The sequence below is a fragment of the Thamnophis sirtalis genome, unplaced genomic scaffold, assembly GCF_051295495.1.
Source record: "Thamnophis sirtalis isolate CommonGarterSnake01/CBP01778 unplaced genomic scaffold, rThaSir2_p1.2 scaffold_8, whole genome shotgun sequence".
In the NCBI taxonomy this organism is placed as follows: domain Eukaryota; kingdom Metazoa; phylum Chordata; class Lepidosauria; order Squamata; family Natricidae; genus Thamnophis; species Thamnophis sirtalis.
In genome coordinates this window covers 77,441,405-77,465,061 of record NW_028261388.1, presented here as the reverse complement: position 1 = coordinate 77,465,061, position 23,657 = coordinate 77,441,405, and the positions used below count along the sequence as shown (strand labels likewise).

Genomic DNA, 23,657 nt, shown 5'->3' with positions numbered 1-23,657 from the left:
ATTGCCAAATCTCAAGAGAAGATTAGTGTGTTCATCTTAAAAACAAAGATGGCCTTAAATAAATATCTCTTTTATTTTACAAATTCCAAAAATGACCTGCAGTAACTTTCTAAACCGCCACCTGTCTCCAGAATGGAAACAGTTGCAATAGAGCTGTCCAACTCGCGGGCTGCGGGCCAGTTGTGTCATGCGCTGGCCACGCCCCCGCTGATTTAGTGAAAGGGGGCGGGAATTGCAATACATCACGTGACCACAAGGTGTCAACAACAAGTTTGACACTCCTGCAATAGAGGAAATAAGTGGATAGTTTGGAGATGTTTCTTTTTTAAAAAAACGAGCCATGCTTAAACTACTGTGATCTGAGCCTGAACAATATGTACTGAAGAATCAAATTGTAACAGCAATAATTGTTTCAGTAAAACAAAAATAGAATTGAAAATTAATTAAATGTTGGCAGTATGATGCTGGTGGTAAGGATGGCTTATGAGGGGTGGACAACCGAATACCCTTCATGTTTGAGAGAAGCTTGTTTTAAGGAAGCTGGTGATACAGATAGCAATAGCAATAGCAGTTAGACTTATATACCGCTTCATAGGGCTTTCAGCCCTCTCTAAGCGGTTTACAGAGTCAGCATATTGCCCCCAACAATCCGGGTCCTCATTTCACCCACCTCGGAAGGATGGAAGGCTGAGTCAACCCTGAGCCGGTGAGATTAGAACCGCCGAACTGCAGATAACAGTCAGCTGAAGTGGCCCGCAGTACTGCACCCTAACCACTGCGCCATCTCGGCTCTTGCCGAGATCAGATGGGTCAGTGATATAAAGAAGAAGATTTCCTATTTTTTTCTGATTTTTTAAAAGAACATATAGAGTTAATTCGTATATGCCCCACTAAAAAGTTTTGGGAGAAACTTTTGGCATTCTGCCTACAGATTTTCCATTCCTGCTGCAGAATTGCAGGCAGATGCTCAGGAAGGAAGAGCTGTTTTGTTTTTTCATGATATATGTCTATGAAGACCTTGAAATTTCAATGCCATCATGGTGTTCATGATCTATTAAATTTTCAGGCAAGAAAAATGTCGAAACGATTCCGGATTTATTTACAAAAGCATATTCTTATACTTTCTAACACGGAGATAAGCATCAAATCTATGACTTGTCCATTGAGTATACATTCAAACCAATGTCTCATTAATAGTTTTTTAAAATAAATTTATATAGGTTGTATTGATATAATTGTACATGACTGCATACAGGGAGATTAATTGGAAGGCTGTACATGATTCATTATAAAAACTACCCAGAGGGCCGTTATTATACAATGGATACTGGCTGAGGCAAGATTATATCTGAAAGGATATTATCATAACTGCAAGAATTAAAGTACAAAACAGGTTATCCTTTTTGATTCAACATCAAGATACATAACTCAACATCAAGACATAAAACACTGTGCAGATACAGTGAAGATACCTTTTATTTCTTCCAAGTGTGATACTTTTCAATGGGCAATTTCTTGCATTTTTTGTAATCTGAACCACTGAGTTGAGATATATTTACTTGGAAATGAGTCTCATTAAATAAAAGAATTTATTTTGTAGTGGTATTTATCAATGTATGTGAATCACAAGTGCCTACAATTATTGCTGTTACAAAGTATTGAAAATAGATAGTCTGTAAAATTGACTTGAAGATTGGTAAAAAAGTAGGGAGTGTGTTGTGAGATGAGAGGGAGGGAAGAGGAAGCGGGATGGCAGGAGAAAATATAATGTATATTTTCTCCAAAGAACAATCTTTTCTCAATCTAGCAATAGCAATAGCAATAGCAATAGCAGTTAGACTTATATACTGCTTCCTAGGGCTTTCAGCCCTCTCTAAGCGGTTTACAGAGTCAGCATATCACCCCCACAGTCTGGGCCCTCATTTCACCCACCTCGGAAGGATGGAAGGCTGAGTCAACCTTGAGCCGGTGAGATTTGAACTGCCGAACTAGCAGTCAGCTGAAGTGGCCTGCAGTACTGCACTCTACCCACTGCGCCACCTCGGCTCTTACTATCTGCAATATAAACTGCCTTTGAAACTGTAGGGAGGGGTGTGGAATTAAGAAGGGATGTTCTGAAATCTCAAATTATTGATATGGGGATGGGATTAGTGTGAACCAGTCTTCTGGACCTTTTGAATTCAAGCTGCAGTCTACCTGTATCTCTCAGGGGAGCAAGTCACATTGAATTTGAGTTGACGTGCAGAAAATTGAACTGTCAGTCACATAAGGTGAATTTAGAGCCAAGGTGGCGCAGTGGTTAAATGCAGCACTGCAGGCTACTGCTAGATCAGCAGGTCAGCGGTTCAAATCTCACCGGCTCAGGGTTGACTCAGCCTTCCATCCTTCCGAGGTGGGTAAAATGAGGACCCAGATTGTTGGGGGCAATATGCTGACTCTCTGTAAACCGCTTAGAGAGGCCTGAAAGGCCTATGAAGCGGTATATAAGTCTACTGCTATTGCTATTGCTATTGCTATTGCTAGTTACCTGTAAAAAACAGTTTAGTTACTCTGCCTGTAGAGAACAAGTGGTGCATAACAAGTGGACCAAAACCAACAATTTATAACATTCGGCATCATTATGTCTGCCTTCTTAGAAGTGCAGTTTTGTCACGAAAAGCTTTAGCAACAATGACTAACACCTAATCACAAGATTAGATTACTGTGGTGCTCTTTCCATGGGGCTCCCTTTAGATACCACTTGAGAACTGTGGTTGGAGCAGGGCAGCTGGCCCGTATACTAGGAGGAGGCATCCGTTACAGCTTATTACAGCCATATTACAGCATCTGTAGGTGGCATTGTGTTGACGTTCGGTAGGTGATTCAATGTTCCAGTTTTAAAGCTCTGTTTGGCTGGGCTGTCAGTCATCCTCAGAAATGCTGCCTTTCTGTACTGCCAGTTTACCTTCTGTATTCATAGGGATGTTTAGGGTGTCCCATATATATGAGAGTGAAGGGGAGAAGTGTCCTGGAAGTAGTGGTTTTCAGTGGCAGCCCCATTTGGTAGAATAGTGTCAACAGTGGTCTGTTTAGTATTTACTCTTTTATCTAAAAGAGTATCTTTTTTAGTGGTTTTCAGTGGCAGCCCCATTTGGTAGAATAGTGTCAACAGTGGTCTGTTTAGTATTTACTCTTTTATCTAAAAGAATATCTCTTTTAAAGCCCTACATGGCATCGGACCTGTCTACCTGAGAGACCTCCTCCTGCCAATTACCTCCCAAAGACCGATTAGATCACACAGATTAGATCGCACAGACTAGGCCTCCTCCGGATTTCATCTGCCGGCCAATGTTGGCTGGCCACCCCCCGGGGGAGAGCCTTCTTTGTTGCAGCTCCGGCCCTCTGGAACGATCTCCCCGTTGAGATCCGGACCCTCACTACCCTTCCGGCCTTCCGTAAAGCTATTAAGACCTGGCTGTTCCGGCAGGCCTGGGGCTGTTGAAGTATCCAGCCCCACTTTAAGTGATGAATGTTGCTGTAATTTTAAATTGTTGTATTGTCTTTTATATTCCCCTTCCCTTTTTGATTGTAAGCCGCCCGGAGTCTTCTGAGAGTGGGCGGCATACAAAACTAATAAATACAAATCTACTTATTTTATATTTATTCATTTCTTTTATTTACAGATAGTCCTCCGTTAACTGTACGTGGGAGTGGGGACTTCAGAGACACGGTTGTAAAGTGAAAAATCATATGATGGTGGGAATGCTGCATGGACCAGCATAGGTCTCCTCATTCAGCACCATTATAATTTTGAGTGGCTAATGAAAAAGTGTCGCTGAGGACTACTTGTATTTAGATTTTTTAAAAAAACATTTTAATGTTTGTGAAGATTAAATTTTTCTGGAAAGTCTTTGAAATCCAATTGTTGCTGCTATTAAGCTATGTGATGTCAGGATTGTATTTTGTGATTTGTCATTTTTCGGTTACTTTAAATTACTTTAGTAATTGTTCTCCTAGTTTATTATGTGCTTGCTTTTAATTGTTTTGCAAAACCCTGAGAATAATCTGGTGACACCAGTCTGTAAATACAAGATATGAATAAACAAATCCGTTTAGTACAGTAAGTAGTGTTTTTATCTTCTCAAGAGTTACATTCCACTGTGCGTGTGTACTATTTCAATTGTATTTTGTACTGTCTACAGTCAGAGATAATTGATGTGCTTATCCTTGGGAAAAGGAATGTTGACAACCTGTGGTGTATAATATCTTTAAAAATGGTCTGCCAATTTCTGGTTTTTAAAGACTGGAGCTATGGGGCCTTTCAGCTATGTTTTTTGTAGTGTTCAATAACTTGTAAACTAGGGTGAATCCTTCTTTTTATGAGATTTGGTCTTAGCCTCTAAAAGCAAGATTTCTCCCCTCCCCTCCTCCCCATTTTACTCCCCAAAGTGTAAGGGAATGGTGGGAAGAAAGTAGAGAGAAGATATAATAGATTAGGGAAGAAAAACAAGAAATATACACCAGTATGTGTTCATGCAGTTTCTCTACATGTATGCATTGTGAAAGCACACAGAACAGAAGCAAAAGGGAATATAGATAGCATGTTTGTGAGTATTAAATATGACAGTGTCATATTTAATTCATGTCATTCAATTTACCTTTTTTTTGCTGTGATCCTAAATCATGTATTCTAAGGTAGGAGTTTTCAAACTTTTTTTAGACTACAGAATTTGTTAGTTTAAATATATACTATACATCCTGGAATAAGGCAAAATTCTAGTAATAAGAAAATTAGTGACTGTATGATTTAGTGAATTTTTTTGTTTTGTTTTTGCCCTTAGACCAGTGGTGGGATTCAGCCAGTTCGCACCTATTCGGGAGAACCGGTTGGTAACTTTCTAAGTAGTTCGGAGAACCGATTGTTGGGAGAAATCTCCTTTTGTTTTTTTCCACTTTACAGGGCTAATCCTGTAAGGAAGGCAGGAAAGAAACAGTCTGGTGTTGTTTCTAGCCTAATCTTTATTGCCCTGCTTACAGAAACTGCTTCTCCGGTTAACCCTTATTACATTGTCACAGCTAAGGCGAAGCGCCCATCGACCTGAGTGACATTGAGTTGACCACGCCCACCCAGTCACATGACCACCGAGCCCCACCTACCCAGATGGTCATTCGGGCAGAGAACCGGTTGTTAAATTATTTGAATCCCACCACTGCCTTAGACTCTCACAGAACATAGTTTGAAAAACTCTGCTTTAAGTGTGATTTTGCATAAAAGGCCTAAGAATGGCCACTTTTCTCATCCTCAAATTCATTTAAGTCAATTCCAGGCCTGTAGATAATAGTGCAAGCTCTGGGGTCACATTTGTTAAGGATGTCTTGATTTAATATTTGATGGTACATCTTGGCACGAAGAAGCCAAGCTCAAATAAGTTTATTTGGAAGCACTTTAATTGCTCTGCTGGCTGGAGAATTCTGGGAGTTGAAGTCCACAAGTCTTAAAGTTGCCAAGTTTGGGAACCACTGCTCTAGACATTAACTGCTCCAATAGCCTTTGCAAAGTTGAGGGGGGTTTCTCTCTCTTTCTCTCTCTCTCTCTCTCTCCCTCCCTCCCTCCCTCCCTCCTTATTATGTTTAGGAAAGAGATTGTCATTGCAACTTACATCACTGTGTTCAAACTTGCAAATACATAACACAATGAAGAAAGCATGGGGGGGGGGAGAGAGGGAAACAAACTTATGAAGTGAAATTTTCTTTCGTTCTTGAAAGATGATGCTTCTGAAAGTTCTGTGGTCAGATTCCATGTTCAAGAATTACGTAGCTAACATAATAGCTAAGATAATTGGCTGTAAAAAAGTGTCTGAAGCCCTACAAAAAATATTACTAATTACTAATAAGACATCAATTTGAGGTAAGAGAAACCCTGTTCCTCAATTTACTGGGGTGTTGCGGAATTATAATGTATTTTGCATAAGTGCTTTTAGGGATGTTCAAAAGAAGGTTTGTGGCCTCTGCTCTGCTGACTGATTGCCTTCTGCTATTATTGTCTTCTTTGGGTACCTGTTGTGACTCAGCAGAAGTTTGCTGTGAGTTGAGTCGGGATGCAGGATTAACAATGCAGCTGGGGCTCGTTAGTGTCGTCTTTTGGAGATAAAAGGACGGATGGTGCCACGCCCTGGTTGCAGAAGTCAACGTTCACTCGTTCGTTCATTCATCGGTCGTGGTTTATTTGTGAGAGACACTTGGATAAGTGATTTGCTTTCTGTAACCCTGATTAAAAGAGACACTTGGAGAAGTGAATTGCTTTGTAAGAGATTTTGTTTTGAATTCTGTTATCTTCTTGCCAGAGACTTTATTTATGTTTATTTTTGGGCTCGCAGCCAGTGTGAGTCGAGGCTGATAAAAGTTCTTTCCTTTTAAGTCTATCTGCCTGTCGTCTTTGAACGAGCGGAGAAGGGGGGGTCAGAACAGGTACCACTATTAAGGACTAACTGATCAGGGTGGTGAAGATATGCTTCATCATCCTGATGCTACCGTAGATGAGCAGAAGACATACATACTATGTACATCTTGACTTCTGCTTCTGACAGGATGAGGTAGCATCTCCAGCTTCCCTGGAGGCAAAGAAAAGGCAAAATCCAGCGTGATCTCCCATCCATTGCCTAGAAAAGAGGCAGCTGAAGCGAGCTTCATCTTCCCATCCCTCTAGAAAGAGCACTTTGTTCCTCCTGCCAAGTTTAGAAAGAGGTAAATCACTTTTTTCCATGTGTGACCCCATCCACCCAGAGGAGAAATGGTTTCAGGATATGTTAAGCCTCGGGGACCATGTGATTGAAAGGATCTAATAAAGGAACTATGTGTGTATGATGCAGTGTGACGGACTTCATATTCCTACTTCCACTGAGCCAAACTCTGGAAATTAAGATAGATTAGCGTAAATATGCGTGGTACATACCAAGTTATATGCGGTCCTTTTCACTGTTCAAATGTTCAACTGTCTTGAGAGGAATGCAGGTAGCCTGGGTTCAGATTTGCAGGTTTTGAATATTATGCACATACTTTCCCATATGAACATTTTTAGCATAAAGATTTATGGCACTCCATATTAAACATTCCCCCTATTATATTAACATGGATAGTAGCAGAGTGCTAAATGACTCAAGTTGTTTTGTTTCTCTTTTTGTTTGATGTGCTCAGATTAACCAAACACTTCCTTGATTTTTAACATAGGCTTAATATTCCAGGTATGCTGCTGAGTAGCAGATTTAACTCTTGGGAATATTAATATCCCTTGAAGAACATGTAAAGACTATTTAAGGAATAAGATGCTGATGTTTGAATGCCAAGGGTGAAGTATAATGAGATGTAGTTAAAATTAAATTAGCCGTTTGGACGTATTGCATCTTAGACTTCCTGTCTTTCTAAGGATAAAGTATAGGCTAAACATATAGATACTGTGGATTAATATAATAACTTTTTTTTCTTTACACTGTATACGAGAAGGATCCTTTCTAAACTGTCTTTATAGAGAGAATCAAGAATTAACATGTAGAGAAATTCCAAAGATTCCTAGGTGCGCGTGAGCTCTCAATTCCTAAGTGGATTCTAAGCCATGATTTGGTTTCCTTGAACAAGTCTTATGTGCTTGCATGAAATGTTGAGCTCAAGGGCTATGCTGTCTCTCTTGTTTTGAGCATTCCTCCCCACCCCCCTTTTGTATTCTGCCAAAAGGAATTTATTTCAACAGTCAAACTAAAGCAGATTTCATTTCAGTCCCGCAGATTCTTGGCTTGTGATTTTTTGGGGTAAACCCAGGGGTGGGTTTCTCGCCCCCTTCCAACCGGTTTGGTTGGAACGAGGCCGGCGGCGTCCTCGCGCATGCATGCGGCGTCCTCGCACACGCACGCGGCGTCCTCACGCACGCCCGCGACACGCGTGTGCATACTAGCGTCTGCGCGATGCTCCAGCTGCTCCTGGAGGATCGCGCAGGCGCTGTATGCGTTCTGCGCATGCGTAGAAGTGCAGAATTTGTAAAAACCGGGTAAGGAGTGGGCGGGCGCGGGGGGAGGGCTTCACCGTTCCCTGAAGTTACTTACTTCCGGGTTCGGCGACCAACCGGACCGGTGCGAACCGGTCGAAACCCACCCCTGGGTAAACCAATATCGGAAAGTGAAACTATAAACTCTTTACTTAGATAAATCATTAAAAAAAAAGATTTCCATGGATGATTTATTGAGCAAAGAATATTATTTTAAAATCATAATTTCCAATCTGCATATAAGAAGGCAAACCAGGAATCTGCAGATAAACCACGCAGCTCTAGTTTAGCCATCTCCCAGTTCAGTGGTGGGATTCAAATAATTTACCAACCAGTTCTCTGCCCTAATGACTAGCTGGGTAGGCGGGGCTCGGTGGTCATGTGATCATGTGGGTGTGGCCAAGTCAATGTCACTCTGGTCGATGGGCACTTCGCCTTAGCTGTTACAGTGGTAATAAGGGTTAACTGGAGAGGCAGTTTCTGTAAGCAGGGCAATAGAGATGAGGCTAGAAACAACACCAGAATGTTTCCTTCCTTCCTGCCTTCCTCACAGGATTAGCCCTGTAAAGTGGGGGGAAAACAAAATATTTCTTCCAACAACTGGTTCTCCGAACTGCTTAGAAAGTTAACAACCGGTTCTCCCGAATAGGTGCGAACTGGCTGAATCCCACCACTGTCCCAGTTGAAGAGGAAAGGTGGGTAGGATAAGAGTGCCAAGCATTATGTGTGTTTAGGCCTGTAATGCTGTATTGTGTGTTAGCCTTATGGGAGAACCAGCCTACATAAGCCATGGAATGTCAAGTATCATACAATTATTTACTGTTGTATGATACTTCAAAATCAATCTACCCTTTTCAGGAGCTTTTCTCCAGTAAACAGTATCACTAAATATATTCTGATTTTATACTGCACTTGAAAACATTTAAAAAACCTATTCTTTAAAGAGTGGTAGTCTTTTGCTGTGTCTTGGTGCCTTTTTGAATAATATTTTCTATACTCATAATGATTCAATATGTAACCTGTTGTGGCCCAGCAGGAGCCGTTGGAGCTGCCACCAGACTCCGACAGCGAGGGGCCCTATGAGCCGGCTCTGGAGGATGTGGAGGACTCTGGACAGGGTTCCGACTCAGAGCAGGGCGCAGAGAGGCTGGTTGGCCACTAGGAGGCACCTGAGCCTTGGACCAGTGGGGAGGAGACAAGGGAGTGTGAGCCTGAGGTCAGCAGTGAGTTTTTCCTGGATGCCCGGCACCGGAGAGCTAATAGGCGTAAGGAACAATTACGCAATTACAGGAGGTAATTGCACTCAGCTGGTGGTCATTAGGCTCCTCTCCAGACTATAAAAGGACTGCTTGTGCACATGCCCCTTTTGCAGGAGTCAACGCATGTCAGAGAACATTATTGTGAGCTTGGCAGGCTGGATTGCTGTCAGGGCTTATCCGTGCTAGATTGCTGCCCATGTTTGTCTCTGCCGGTTTGCTGCCAAGGACCTGTATGTCTGTTAATTATATGCCGTAACCGATCTTTGGCTTGGAGTGTGTGTTAGTGTGGGACAAGGGGGGTCAGAACAGTAACCTAAAAGTATAAAGTTAAATATTATATCTTTCTCCAAATTTGAATGCATATTTGACATTTATGTGTCCTTGTTTACAGATTCAAAAGAATAAAACACTTAATATAGCAGGCGCAGAAATTTGGATACCCTTCTGGTCAGTGCTTTGTAACACCTTCTCTGGCAAAAAAATAACAGCTTTCAAATATTTCAGCTTGCCAACTAAGAGCTTATTTTTGGTTTTGGATTCTCCCCCTTTCCTTGCAAAACACATCTAGTTCATGTATAAAAATGGTGGCATTTTCCGGAGGGAGGGACAGGAGTCCTCAGTTGTGGTATAATCACGCTCAATTGGCCGCGAGACTGTGATGAAGCTGAAGCCACGCCTCTGTGCTCCACCCCTTCTGGCTCCAATTTCATCTCAGTCCGGCCAGTCACAGGACATATAAAATTGGACTCCGTAATTATAGCCTTCTGGATCCTCTTTACTTCCTTGATTGTAAGTTTCCTGGCTGTAGCTGCCTGGGGCTGGTCACTAGGTGGGAGCAGGCTGTTGCTGAGGTTTGCGTGGCTGAGGATGAGGAGGATTCCAAACCGGATCCCCCCGCCTTCACTGGATTATTTCCCCCAAATTTATTCCGATCCCTTTTGTGCCACTGCACAGCCGAGGGGGCTATGGAGGGGGCTAAAGAGTGGGCTAAGAAAGGGACTGTGGCTAAAAAGCCTGAGAGCCCAGTTTTTTCCGAGCCCAAGTCTGCCAAGGAGGAGATGAGCTAAGGTGGCGCAGTGGTTAGGGTGCAGTACTGCAGGCCACTTCAGCTGACTGTTATCTGCAGTTCAGCGGTTCTAATCTCACCAGCTCAAGGTTGACTCAGCCTTCCATCCTTCCGAGGTGGGTGAAATGAGGACCCAGACTGTGGGGGCGATCTGCTGACTCTGTAAACCGCTTAGAGAGGGCTGAAAGCCCTATGAAGCGGTGTATAAGTCTAACTGCTATTGCTATTGCTAGATTCCTGCACTGCACCTGTTTCTGGAGATGTAAGATAAATGAACTTTTAAAATGATGGTTCTCCGACAAATGCGCGCCTGACAAATGCGCGCCGACAAAAGCGTGAGGTCAAAAGCGCGCCGACAAAAGCGTGCCATCAACAAACAACATAGTGGGACACGAAAACGACTTTATAACCCTAACCCTAATTGCGGTTTTGTGGTCACAGTTTTGTCGGCGCGCTTTTGTGCGTGTGCTTTTGACGTTGCGGTTTTGTCGGGTGCGCATTTGTCGGGTCACGAAAATGACAGAGCCAAGTGTCAAAGAATAAAAAAAGCAGTTTGTTAGGGAAGCAGATTAAAGGAATAAAAAAAAAACAATTAAAAGCGATGCACAGATGCAACTCCAAATAAAACAAAATTAAAATGCATTTTATCTAATTAGATAGGACTTTTGGTTTTGAGGCCCAGCGTTCCTTATTGAAAAGATGGTCTGGGCACATTTGGTTAGATGTTGTCAGAAAATAAGAAGTCACATCTGTATTTTTACGGAAACTTGAAATTCTAAAAGAGGTGGATGGTTTTCCATTCAGTGATGGATCAAAGTCCATTTCTAAGGTCACCAAGCAGAAGGAAGATAGCAATAGCAATAGCAGTAGACTTATATACCGCTTCATAGGCCTTTCAGGCCTCTCTAAGCGGTTTACAGAGAGTCAGCATATTGCCCCCAACAATCTGGGTCCTCATTTTACCCACCTCGGAAGGATGGAAGGCTGAGTCAACCCTGAGCCAGTGAGATTTGAACCGCTGACCTGCTGATCTAGCAGTAGCCTGCAGTGCTGCATTTAACCACTGCACCACCTTGGCTCTTACCAGATGGCTACTACCACGCTATTACAGGTTCTAATAAGACTATGGATGGTTTGTAGTAGGTAGCAATAGATTTTAATTTTCTTGTGGTTGATAATAACAACAGGATGGCTAACAGCAGCAAAAAACAATCAAGCAATTGGATAGGATATAGATGTGAAAATTATAAAGTGAATTCTTCATTTTATGTTCTTCTACCAAACTATCATTCTGTACTTAGCGGACTTCTGGGTTCTTCAATTAATACATTTAAAAATAACTCGGCGAGCTTAAAGAAATCTGCCTGACCCATTCTTCAGTCAATCAGCATGTTAATTAAGAACTAAATCAATGCCTTAGTAATTCCGAATTTGTATTTCTAAAGAACTGCGAAGTTCCAAATTCAATACAGCGGTTTGAGGGAAAAATCAGTGTTTTATGTATCTTGAATAGCGATATAGAATCGGTTTGATTTAACTGCAAGTTTAAGGGGAGAAAGTTCATTTAAATTTACTGATTTAGCAGATATAGATTTACTCTAAAATGCTGGATAATTTTCAGAGAGTAGCAATAAAAAAATTCCTTCTGTGACTAAAACTAGTATGAAATGAATGAGGCTAGGAAGCATAGCCATTGGTTTTTAAATAGGATAACTATGGGCTCTTTTCAGTTTTGACACATAAAGTAATTGGATACTTGCCATTTCTTTATCTATCTAAAGAAATAGCATTTTAGAAAAAAAGAAAATGTAACTTATAGATGTGAATTTTGAGAAGATAACATTTTACATGTTGATTGACCCATTCCTTGGAGGATAATGAAAAATAGAACCCTGGTGAACTCTGACTCCATTCAGAAATTGAATTTGCCACATCTTTCAAATGGCTGTTATGCATAATATATATGTTTTTTGAAAGTGGGTGCTTCAGGCATAATTTGATTCACTGTGTCTATAATATAAGTTGGGTTTCAGTTATGAGCACCAAGAAATCTGTGTTTTTTTTCCCCCAGGCCCATGAACAGAATATGTGATTAGAAACAAGTCAGATGATTTGTAAAAATAATGAATATGTGTGTATGAATGTGAAAAAGAGAGAATGCGGTCTCAAATAAGCTTTTATTGAATGCTGAACTGAATTATGCTGAAATTCAGCCTCAGTTCATTAAAAACAGAAATAATTAAAAATGCATATATGCAAAGTATAATGTCCATTTGTCGCACTTAGTATTATTATTATATTGTCCACCAGGAGGTTGTTTTGCCATGCAATTCTTTTAATATCCATGAAACACATTAGGAAGTAATTGCCTCAAAAATAGCATTGATATGGCATTTTTTTTTTAGCAATAGCAGTAGACTTATATACCGCTTCATAGGCCTTTCAGGCCTCTCTAAGCGGTTTACAGAGAGTCAGCATATTGCCCCCAACAATCTGGGTCCTCATTTTACCCACCTCGGAAGGATGGAAGGCTGAGTCAACCCTGAGCCGGTGAGATTTGAACCGCTGACCTGCTGATCTAGCAGTAGCCTGCAGTGCTGCATTTAACCACTGCGCCACCTTGGCTCCTTTAAATGCTTTTCTTTAAAAAAAAAACAGTATATCAGTAGTTTGATGTTTAAGGTATTTTGCTGGTCCCCATTTGAAGATAGGCAGGCTGAACAAGCCTTACAGTGGTGGGTTGCTAATCCCGTTCCAACCGGTACGGTTGGAATGGGGCCAGCGGCGTCCTCGTGCACGCGCGCAGTTCACGCATGCATCTTAGCGCCTGCGCGATGCTCCAGCTACTCGCGGAGAATCGCGCAGGTGCTGTATGTGCCATGCGCCTGCGTGGAAGTACAGAAGCCTTTAAGGAGTGAGGGCGGATGGGTGGGCCCTTCGGCGTTCCCGGAAGTTAATTACTTCCAGTTTCACCAACCAACCGGTCCGCGCGGACCGCCGCGGACCGGTTGAAACCCACCCCTGAAGCCTTATAACACAGACTGGCTCCAATAATACTGTTGTTGCCTCCATTTCCAGCAAGTGCACAAACTCGGCTACAGTCCTCTGAAATAGGAATAGATAAATAGAGATAAATGCAAGCATCAGCAATGCACTATTGCTCATTTGTCACTGGAGCTGTTTAGAAAAGATGAAAGAAGGATTTAAGGGGTTGGTGAAACTGAACTCCCACGTCCAAACATCTTTTCAAGGACAATATACTACCCTCTGGATAGCTGGAATGCACGATCGCAGGAGAGACGACAGAACAGAATATGTTTCCAATTCTAAGGCAATGGCCATTGTCATTACATGAAATAAAATGTTCCGGTGCTAGGGGCAAGCATGCTCACTTTCAGTTCAATGCAAACAATGTACCCTGATTGTTTTTGTTACGCATTGTTCCAGAAAAATATCTTAAATATAAATATGTGCCCCAGAGGTTCCAGCGACTAGCCAACCTCGCTTGATTTCAGTTGATCAGCCCATGTTAGTATTTGAATGACGGACGGCTTCAATTTTCCAGAGTTGTAAGCGAGACTTGAGTATTTGTGGGGTCCAGAAAATAACTGCAAAGCATTTTCATATTGTTGTCAGCAAAATTGGATTGTCTTTGAGAGTGCCTTTATAATTTGAAACAAAATGATCAAATTCTGTACTTGTCTAAACAAGATTTACAGGTGTTTCTTTTAAGAACAATTAACCCTGTTAATGTAAAGGTTATTGTAATTACGGCCCTGAGTAGAAAGATGGGTTTTAAATTGACTGGATAACGTTTTGGAGACAAGCAGCAGTTAAATTTTTGGTGGGGTTGAATGCACAGAACAATTATATCTGCTTCCCAAAAGGGAACTGCTATACATTTTTGCAACCACATTAGAGGGAGTCCCAGGGAACATATAAAAACATAAGCCTCAGGCCCGCAGGTTTCTACTCCCTGTGGCAGTAATACCTACTTAATATTACTTTATAGAAAGAACCCACCACACCTTTCAATGAATTTGCATAGCTTTCTGCAGTTAAAAACAGCTTGCGGCAGAAAAATATTAATAAATGCTATGGCAGATAACATTCCTAAAGGATGGTCTTTGTTTCAAATAAGGAGAAGGTATAATTAAAAATCTCATTGGCAAACCAACCTTCTGAGGATTCTCCAATAAATAGATTGCCACCAACACTGAATCTCCTGCCATGACTCTTGGGGAATTTATAGCCTTTCCATTAAGAATTTGTGCCTTCAACCATGCTGCTTTTGTGTGTGTGTGTGTGTGTGTGTGTGTGTGTGTGTGTGTGTGTGTGTGTGTGATTGCTTAAAGAAGTCCCTGTAGTTTTCTTGGCAAGATTTCAGAGATGGTTTGCCCTTGCAGCCTTCCAAGATTGACAAAGTGTAACTGGCCCAGGGGTGGATTTCAATTTTTTTTTACTATCGGTTCAGTGTGCGTGGCTAAGTGGGGCATGTGACTGAGTAGGCGTGGCCAACTTGATGTCACTCACGCACACTCAGTCACATGACACCCACCAAGCTACGCACACTGAAACATTGGTGAAAATTTTTGACAAGCGGTGGGTCCCAGGCTGGGGCTCTTCACTGTCTCCTCGACCGCACTGGGGGCGAGCCGAGCAGCCGGCTCTTGAAATGGCGGCTGTAGCTGATGAGCTTGGGCTCTCGCTCTGTCTGCCTGGGACGCTCCATCTGCCCAGGAATCGAAGCCCAGGGAGAAAGGTAACGGCCGTTCAGGTGGTACCGCCCGGTATACTTTGGAGGCAACAGACCCAATGGAGGCAAGCGCTCCTCTTGGTGGGGCGGCTGTGCTCACCTGCTCCTGGCCCGAAGCCTCGTGGCCCGTCCCCCCCTGTCGGGCTAAGCGCGCTTGGCTGGGCAGGGGGGTGGAGTGGGGTTTGCAAGGCTTTGAGCCAGAAGCGGGCGAGCATGGCCATGGCACCAAGAGGAATGCTTATCTCCATTGCCTTTGAAAGCGGAGGGCAGGTGCGTGGCAGCGGGGAGCGGCGGGCGCTGCTGCTACAGCTTTGAGTGGAAGGTGCTGGGGATCAGGGGCGGTACGTCCACCTCGTAGAAGTTGCCCGGCTCCATCGATTAGCTAAAGCGTACCGTGGCACATGGTTGGGAGTCTGGCAGGTATCCAGTGGTGGTGGCACTCGAGGTCGGGATGGGTTGGCTGATCTGATTGAGTCATCCTGGGCCGGCTATTTATACCTGCCAGTTGATGGGTGCCCCATAGTATCTGCCTCCTCCCCAGCCCAGCAGTTCCTCCCTGTTCCACCTCTGGCACCACTTCCGGGCCGGCTGCCTGGATGGGCCTTGGGAGGGGGCCATCCCTGCCGATCCAACCGGTTCGGAGAGCCAGGCCCAATTTTTACTACCGGTTCAGCTGAACCGGTCCGAACCAGTAGGAACCCACCTCTGGACTGGCTCAAGGTCAACCCGGCTGGCTTCATGCCTAAGGTGGGACTAGAACTCGTAGTCTCCCAATTTCTAGCCTCTTGCCTTAACCTACACGAAACTGGCTCAACCAGCCACGTTTTAGGAATATAGAAAGCAAATTGGATCTTTCAATCTTCCTGCCCCAAGCCCCAAAGTATAGTTTTAGGAAATGTGGTGACACATATATATGTTAGTGATTTTCCCCGATTTATTGCTGCTGTAGCACGTTTCTCTCGGCCCAATTCTATGTTAAAAATTCTTACAATATTTGTCAATGACTGAATTTCAATTTTTGATTTTCCATAAACCTTTAGGTCATCCATATAAATCAAATGTGAGTTTATTTTTGCACTTTTTGCCTTTTGATAGCCATTTTTTTTTCAAAATCACTGAAAGTGGGATCATAGCAGTGACATACAATAGAAGTTGATAATGCCTCTCCTAACATTGATATGTGTTGTTTTCTTTCATTTCCAACCACGAAGTCTGTCTTCCACTGCTTCATTATTTCTTCTATAAACAGTTCAGTGACATTGGTTGTTTCCAAACATTTGATTACTGTGGGAGAAGGACTTGCAGAGCCAGGGGGAGTAGTAAAAAGAGGGATCTGCTTAGAATCACTACATAGCCACAAGTGAAATAATTCTTTATCCATCGAGTATTTATATTAGTTTTTAGAGCCAAGGTGGCGCAGTGGTTAAATGCAGCACTGCAGGCTACTGCTAGATCAGCAGTTCAGCGGTTCAAATCCCACCGGCTCAGGGTTGACTCAGCCTTCCATCCTTCCGAGGTGGGTAAAATGAGGACCCTGATTGTTGGGGGCAATATGCTGACTCTCTGTAAACCGCTTAGAGAGGGCTGAAAGCCCTATGAAGCGGTATATAAGTCTACTGGTATTAGTTGAGATTGCTACAGAGCTTTCCAAAACTAGATTGTTTCCTATTTTGTTTTCCATTTTCAGGGTTTGGGGGAAGTTTTATCAGTGAGTCCTGGCTGTGTCTCACTCTGAAGATTCACAAAGGCAGTCCTTGCATAGCTTCAGATGCCACTTTATTGTGATCACTTTGGACAACTTGTGTTTTTCTGGATGCCATACATTTTTGTCTCATTGTAATTTGTCTCATTGAGTCTGACATTCTTATAATATTTTGCTTCCCCAGATTCCTAGTTTGATATTTCTTACTGCAAAATGGGTTAGTGGAATTGAACAGTATAATTTTGTATTACGGGAAAGCGGGAGAATTGCATTATTAAATATTCTTAGATATTTTAAAAACAAAAGGGAAGTTTCATAGACGTAGAAAGTAACACAGCAGGACAATTGTGCAGCAGAAAACAGAGATAAAGGTAGAGAAGAAATACTTAGCTGTTGTGGCCCGGCAGGAGCCGTTGGAGCTGCCGCCAGACTCCGACAGCGAGGGAGCTTATGAGTTGGCCTTGGAGGAGGTGGAGGACCCTGGACAGGGTGTCGACTCTGAGCAGGGCGAGGAGAGATTAGTTGGCCACCAGGTGGCGGCAGAGCCTTGGATCAGAGGGAGTGTTCAGGGAAACACTCGTGAGTTGTTTCAGGATGCACCCCGTCGAAGGGTTACTCGACGGAAGGAACAACTGAGTACTTAACAGGAGATGATTACGAGCAGCTGTTGCTGATTAAGATCATCTCCTGAGTATAAAAGGGACTGTTTGTGCCACGCCCTGGTTGCAGGCGTCAACGTTCTCGTTCGTGTTCACATACCGAGAGAAACCAACTTGGATAAGTGGCTTGATGAGAGAAGCTTGTTTGCAGTGCTGCATGAGTTATAGGACTTTTGCCAGAGCGATTATCTTTGTTTGTTTTGTGCTCGCAGCCAACAAGAGCCTGGACTGATTAAAACATTCTTTGGTACGTCTGTTTTGGCTTTCGTTCCTGGATGGAGAAAGGGGGGGGTGTCAGAACACTTAGTATGCAATAAAGACAATAAAAAAGTCTCAATTCGGGAAAGAGTATGATAAATGCTTAAAATAACCCCTACCTTTGTTCCGTATGGTATAAGAAGATTCTCAATAAGGGTGGAGATAGCAGGCGGGTTATATAGTGGTTAATTAATTAGTAACCAGACTCAGTCCAATCAGAGCACGAATAGTGTCAAACCATGCATGGATGCTATCTCCACCTTATTAGAAGAGGCGGATCAGGTAAGTTACCAGGTTCCACCACAAAACCGCGCCCGACTAAACCGTGTCCGACTAAACCGCGTAGCAGTAGCTGACGTCATCAACAGGGCGACAACAGGCCATGCAGTGTGCCTCGCAATGAGTTAAGGATAGTGCTGTTCTTGAAATTTGGAAACAGTGATCTTGTTTGGGTCGCTGACTGATTTGTAGTAAATAGGGTATTAATACAGTAAACATATAAAGGGGATAAGCTGCATAATCCAGTTGACCGTCTGTATTTAAATTTCTTTGTTTCAAAATTGAATTGACTTCTTCTAACTCCATTGGTTTAAAAAAAAAAGGTTTCCTAAGAAAAGCTGTAGAAATATAATTACCTGGAAATGTTTTTATTTTTATTTTTACTAGTTGGAGTCAAAAACGTCTACTATAATTAAAGGGGCAAATCCAACTGGATCATGTAATCATTTCAGCCAGCATTTATAATTATAATCCAAAGGCCAGATTCCGGTGACTTTTGCTTTTTTTTAGAGTACTGTATTTGGGAGAGACTTGTGAAATCTGTCTCAAAAATTATGTTTGGACTTTCTCTTTTATTGCTGTCTTGCTGTAAGGACCCAATTGAACCCACTATAATAATTTGATGTTTTTAACAGCGATTGGAATGAGCTATTTATTTTGAGTAAAATAGAAAGCTTATATAGCCGAGTCCAATTTCTGCCCTTTGGGATATGTAGAAAGGCATTTTAGGCTCCAGAAGTTTGGAAAACCTAAGTATTTAAAAATTCTGATTTGTTTGATGGTGTGCCCTCCTAATTTGCCAGTTCTGGGTTCACCGACAAATGCGCGCCCGACAAAACCGCACCGACAAAACTGCACCGACAAAACCGCGCCCGCCATCAACAAACAACATAATGGGACGCGAAAACAACCTTCTAACCCTTTATAACATTGTTTTCGCATCCCATTATGTTGTTTGTTGATGGCGGGCGCGGTTTCGTCGGTGCAGTTTTGTCGGCGCGCATTTGTCGGGTCACGCAGTTCTGTACCTTGGGAAGTTTGGAAAATACAGATATTTTAGATTTGGAATATTTTATCAGGAGATTCTCATTATTAGAACAAAGCTACCACTTCATTGCCATAGAATAGTAATTTCATACGCCATTAGCCGAGTGTAGGCTGCTTAAACTAGCCACAAGTGAATGTACGTATACATTAAACTGTGCTGGAGGTACCACACAATCCTGTTTTTACTTCTGTACTCATTGGTATTTCTTTGGTTTTACGTCCTTGGTTACTGCATCTGACTTTCATTCTTACATCTTTATTTATTCTAGATATTAGTAGAAGCAGACTTTTATCAGTTGCGCTAGTTTTACGTTTGTGCCACGATCTAATCCTGAAAATCAAGTTGAATGCACCCTTAAAATCAATGAAAAGCACAAATGCAGATGTTGCAGCACTATAGTATGGTCCCTAATGTAAATCTGGCTTCCCCAAACTTTGCCTGTTTATCACTCAGAATAGATTAAGACCAAGGCCAGTCTGTGGAAGTTCATCTGCAGGTATAGTATCAATTTAGACCAGTGGTGGTCAACCTTTTTCTACTTACTGCCCACTAATGGATCTTTCTTGGTGGAAAAATTTCCTTACCGCCCACCAGTTTTTGCGCAAGTGCGGAACATGAGCATATTTCTTTTTTTCAGACATGGGTTCTAAATTTGTTTCACAATTTAACCACTACTTTTACGTTTTGATCTGCACTCCACACAGTGCTTTTTTCCCTCCTCGTTTCCCTTTTATTACAAACACCAAAAACAATGCTGTATTAGGTGCCAATTTTTATTAAGTGTCACCATCAAAACAAAATTCCTTTTCCTGCCTTTTTCTTTTTTACCTTTCTTATAGTATTTCACTATATCAAGGATCTCTTTTTCCCTTTTTTTATTTTCTCCTTCTTCTTCCTTACTTCTTCCTTTCTTTTATTTTATAAGATAGCAAAACTTAATTTATGAGCCAGACTAAAGACTGCTTACTCTCCTCCTTTATTTTATCCCCTTTTCTCTATTTTTCTTCCCTTTTTTTCTTAATTTTTTTTTATCTTTTCCTTTTTATCTCCTTTTTTTTACCTTCCTTAGGGCAATGTACAAAAGTAAGGCTGAGCTAGTTAGCCCACTGATTATTATTAGCCAACAACAATTCTCTCCTGCCTATAACTTTTCTTTCTCCTATTTTGCAACTGCTCCGCTTTATTTTATAAGATAACAAAACTTATCTGCCTGTCCCTGCTATCAGTTTCCACTCCTCCCCTTCCTCTTCCCACGTGTTTGCTTGTTTGCGTGCACGCGCACATTGGTTTATTGATGTGTGCGCTCGTGCCTGCCCACTCGCTCAAAAAGAGGTTTTAACCTCCGAAGTCCCTACCGCCCACCTGGAATCCCAAAACGCCCACTAGTGGGCAGTAGGGACCAGGTTGACAACCCATGATTTAGACCTGGCAGGAAGCGGATAGAGGTGAAATTAAGATTCGAATACAGAAGCACCCTTTTACAAGTACTCCCCAACACATTTTATAAATGTCTTTTTAGTTAGCAATTACTTTTATTTCCGTTCATTTTGTTTTAATATTGCTTTCTGCTCTGCTTATCAGACTTGGAATTTTAATTGAATGTTGATTTTTTCTTTGTCCGCTGGGTTCTGCCTGGACTCTCTGTACTCCTTCACACAAAGAAAGTCATTGGGATGGAGAGAGAGTGAATTCTGATGTATAAACATTGCATTGCATACATTATTCAAATAACAAAAATTAAAAGACCTCAAAGGAACTAAAAAAAAAAGATAAAAAGGAACATTTAAGTAAAAATTTAAAAATACTCATCCTAGCAGTGGCCAAACACGGTTCACCGACAAAAGGGCGAACAACAAAAGCGCGCCCGACTAAACCGCGGTGACAAAACCGCGAGTTCTAAAGCGTGCCGACGAATGAGCGCTGAAGCGCGGCGACAAGAGTGCGGCAATAGAAGCGCACTGTAAACCTAAAACTAACCCTAAACCTAACCCTTACCTTAACTTAAATCGCGCTTGTGTCGCCGCGCTGTTGTTGCCGTGTTGATGACATCACGTTGATGACGTCGCGGTTTTAGCGCCGCGGTTTTGTCAGCGCGCTTTTGTCGTGCGCGCATTTGTCGGGTCATGGCCAAACACAGGCAAGGGAGATGAAAAGGGTTTCAAGATCTGTTATTTAGGTATTATTTTGAATGGAACTTCTTGGGAATAAAGATACCAAAAACAATATTTAATACATGGTTTTGCCTGTCAACTGTTTCTGTTTTTAGATAACAACTCTGATTAACCATAAGGATAAACCAAAGAAGTCCGATAAGACATTGAGAGCAGTCCAACAGGTGGGCCAGGCGGTTAAGCTAGCTGTTGGAAAATTTGTCATGGTGGGTGAAGCTATAGCCAATGAAAACCAAGAGCTGAAAGAAGAAATGAAGGCAGCCTGCATTGAAGCAAAGCGAGCAGGTAGGTGAAGGTTTATGAACCTGAGAAGCAGGGCATCATTTGCTATAAAAATACCGGATGGATGGATGGATGGATGGATGGATGGATGGATGGATGGATGGATGATGAATGGATAGGGATGGATGGATGGATGGATGGATGGATGGAAACAACACTGTCAGTGCTTAGATGATTTATTTAGAGCCAAAATTGAGTTATTTATATACAGTCAGTTGGTGGTTTTAAAAGCTGCATTGAGGAACATCTCAAGAACATCCCAAGGATGTCTGGTCTGCAGGATCAACCCAGGTGGTTTTTCTGACATATTATGGGTTTTTAAAATCCATGTGGAGATTCTTTTAGAGAAGAACAGATTCTCAAGAGAAGTTTGAAGACTTCGTCTCTGATCCAACCATCAAAAAGGTTTTGAAGATGTTCTCATTAAAATACCTTGCTCTTTACCCTCAAAAAAAAAAAAACCTGCTGCCTTCTGTTCTCCTGGAGTTAGTAAATCCTTACCTGCAATGGAGACTTGCATTTTAATCTCTTAAATGTTTGGAGAAAATACCACGGGAGATTATTTTAGTTCCGATATCTCCAGTCTTGTTGAAATGGTATTAACTTCTACTGTTGATCTCTCGCATTCAGTAGGGAAGCATTAACACAAAGAAACTGTGGAATAGTTCATGGTTCTCAAAAATATCTGCTGTGATTTAAAACAGTAAGTCTAATTATGAATTTGTTCTTTGGAGAATGAATTGCAGTTCCTAGTTTCTCAAGAATATTGAGTCATGTGGGATAGGTGATATTCTAGATGCTTAAAATGGGTCTGAATTCTTTTTCGTGAGGAGCATTTGGTGATTATAACAGCCGCCTTTCTCAAACCATGAAAGTTTACAGGAGAAGAACTAATTGATAGGGCAATTAAAAAAGATACACCACCGTTCTCCATATTTTGTAAGAATAAGAATGAGTAACTCCAACATATAGGTAGTCCTTGACTTACAACACTTCATTCAATGACTTTTTGAAGTTTCAATGGCACTGAAAAAAGTGACATGATAGTTTTTCACACTTAACAATCATTGCAGTATGCTTTTGGTCATATGATCAACATCCGGATGCTTGACAACTGCTCATATTTATGATGGCTGCATAAATGTCCTGGAGTCACGTGGTCTTTCACGACCTTCTGATAAACAAAGTCAATGGGGAAGCCAGATTCACTTAACAACTAACTATTGCTAACCTAACAGTTGCAGTGATTCACTTAACAACTGTGGCAAGAAAGGACATAAAGTGGGTCAAAACTCACTTTTAACAACTCTCTTGTAGAGCAAAAGAAAATTTGGGCTCAATGTGGTTGTGGTTATAAGTCAAGGAATATTATATATATATATATATTGTTGTATTTGTGCTGATAAATAAATAAAGGGAGACTAGTATAGATCTATTTCAAACTATTTAGCTCTCATCAGCTAGCCATACCCTTACTGGGATTCGGCTAGCTGATGAGAGCTAAATAGCTTGAAATAGATCTATACTAGTCTCCCTTTATTTATTTATCAGCACAAATACAACACGTGTAAAAGGCAACAGTAAAAATATTGGGTTTCTGTCTGGATGGTCTCTTGTGACGAGCCGATGGACAGAGAATGGAAGTAATGACCTTCCTCCCATATTTGGGCATACCAGGGGTTGTAACTATATATATAGTTACATATGTATATGTATATATATGATTTTTACAACCCCTGGTAAGCCCCAATTATGGGAGGAAGCTAACTGCTTCTATCATCTGTCAATCGGCTCGTCGCAAGAGTCCATCACGACAGAAACCCAATATTTTTTTTACTGTTGCCTTTGTTATATTTGTGTTGTTTTTTTTTATTTGTGCTAATAAAATAAATAAAGGGAGACTAGTATAGATCTATTTCAAGCTATTTAGCTCTCATCAGGTAGCCATACCCTTACTGGGATTCGAACCTGGGCTGTATTATATATTAGGCAGTTGTATTAGCCACTAGGCCACAGCCTTTATCAGCTAAGCCAGGGAAATAGGTATGTATTGTGTCACAACCCCTGGTATGCCCAAATATGGGAGGAAGCATACTGCTTCCTTTCTCTGTCTATCGGCTCATCACAAGAGACAACAGTAAAAATATTGGGTTTCTGCCTGGA

General features: G+C 41.8%; 1 protein-coding gene across 1 annotated transcript in view; it reads left to right on the top strand.

The window, feature by feature from the left end:
• CTNNAL1 (catenin alpha like 1) overlaps positions 1-23,657 on the top strand; it is a 72,074-nt gene that overhangs the window by 5,749 nt on the left and 42,668 nt on the right. Inside the window, exon 2 of the mRNA XM_087721940.1 lies at positions 21,308-21,497. Within this exon, the coding sequence (XP_087578066.1) occupies positions 21,308-21,497 (190 nt within the window). The remainder of the gene's footprint in view (positions 1-21,307; positions 21,498-23,657) is intronic.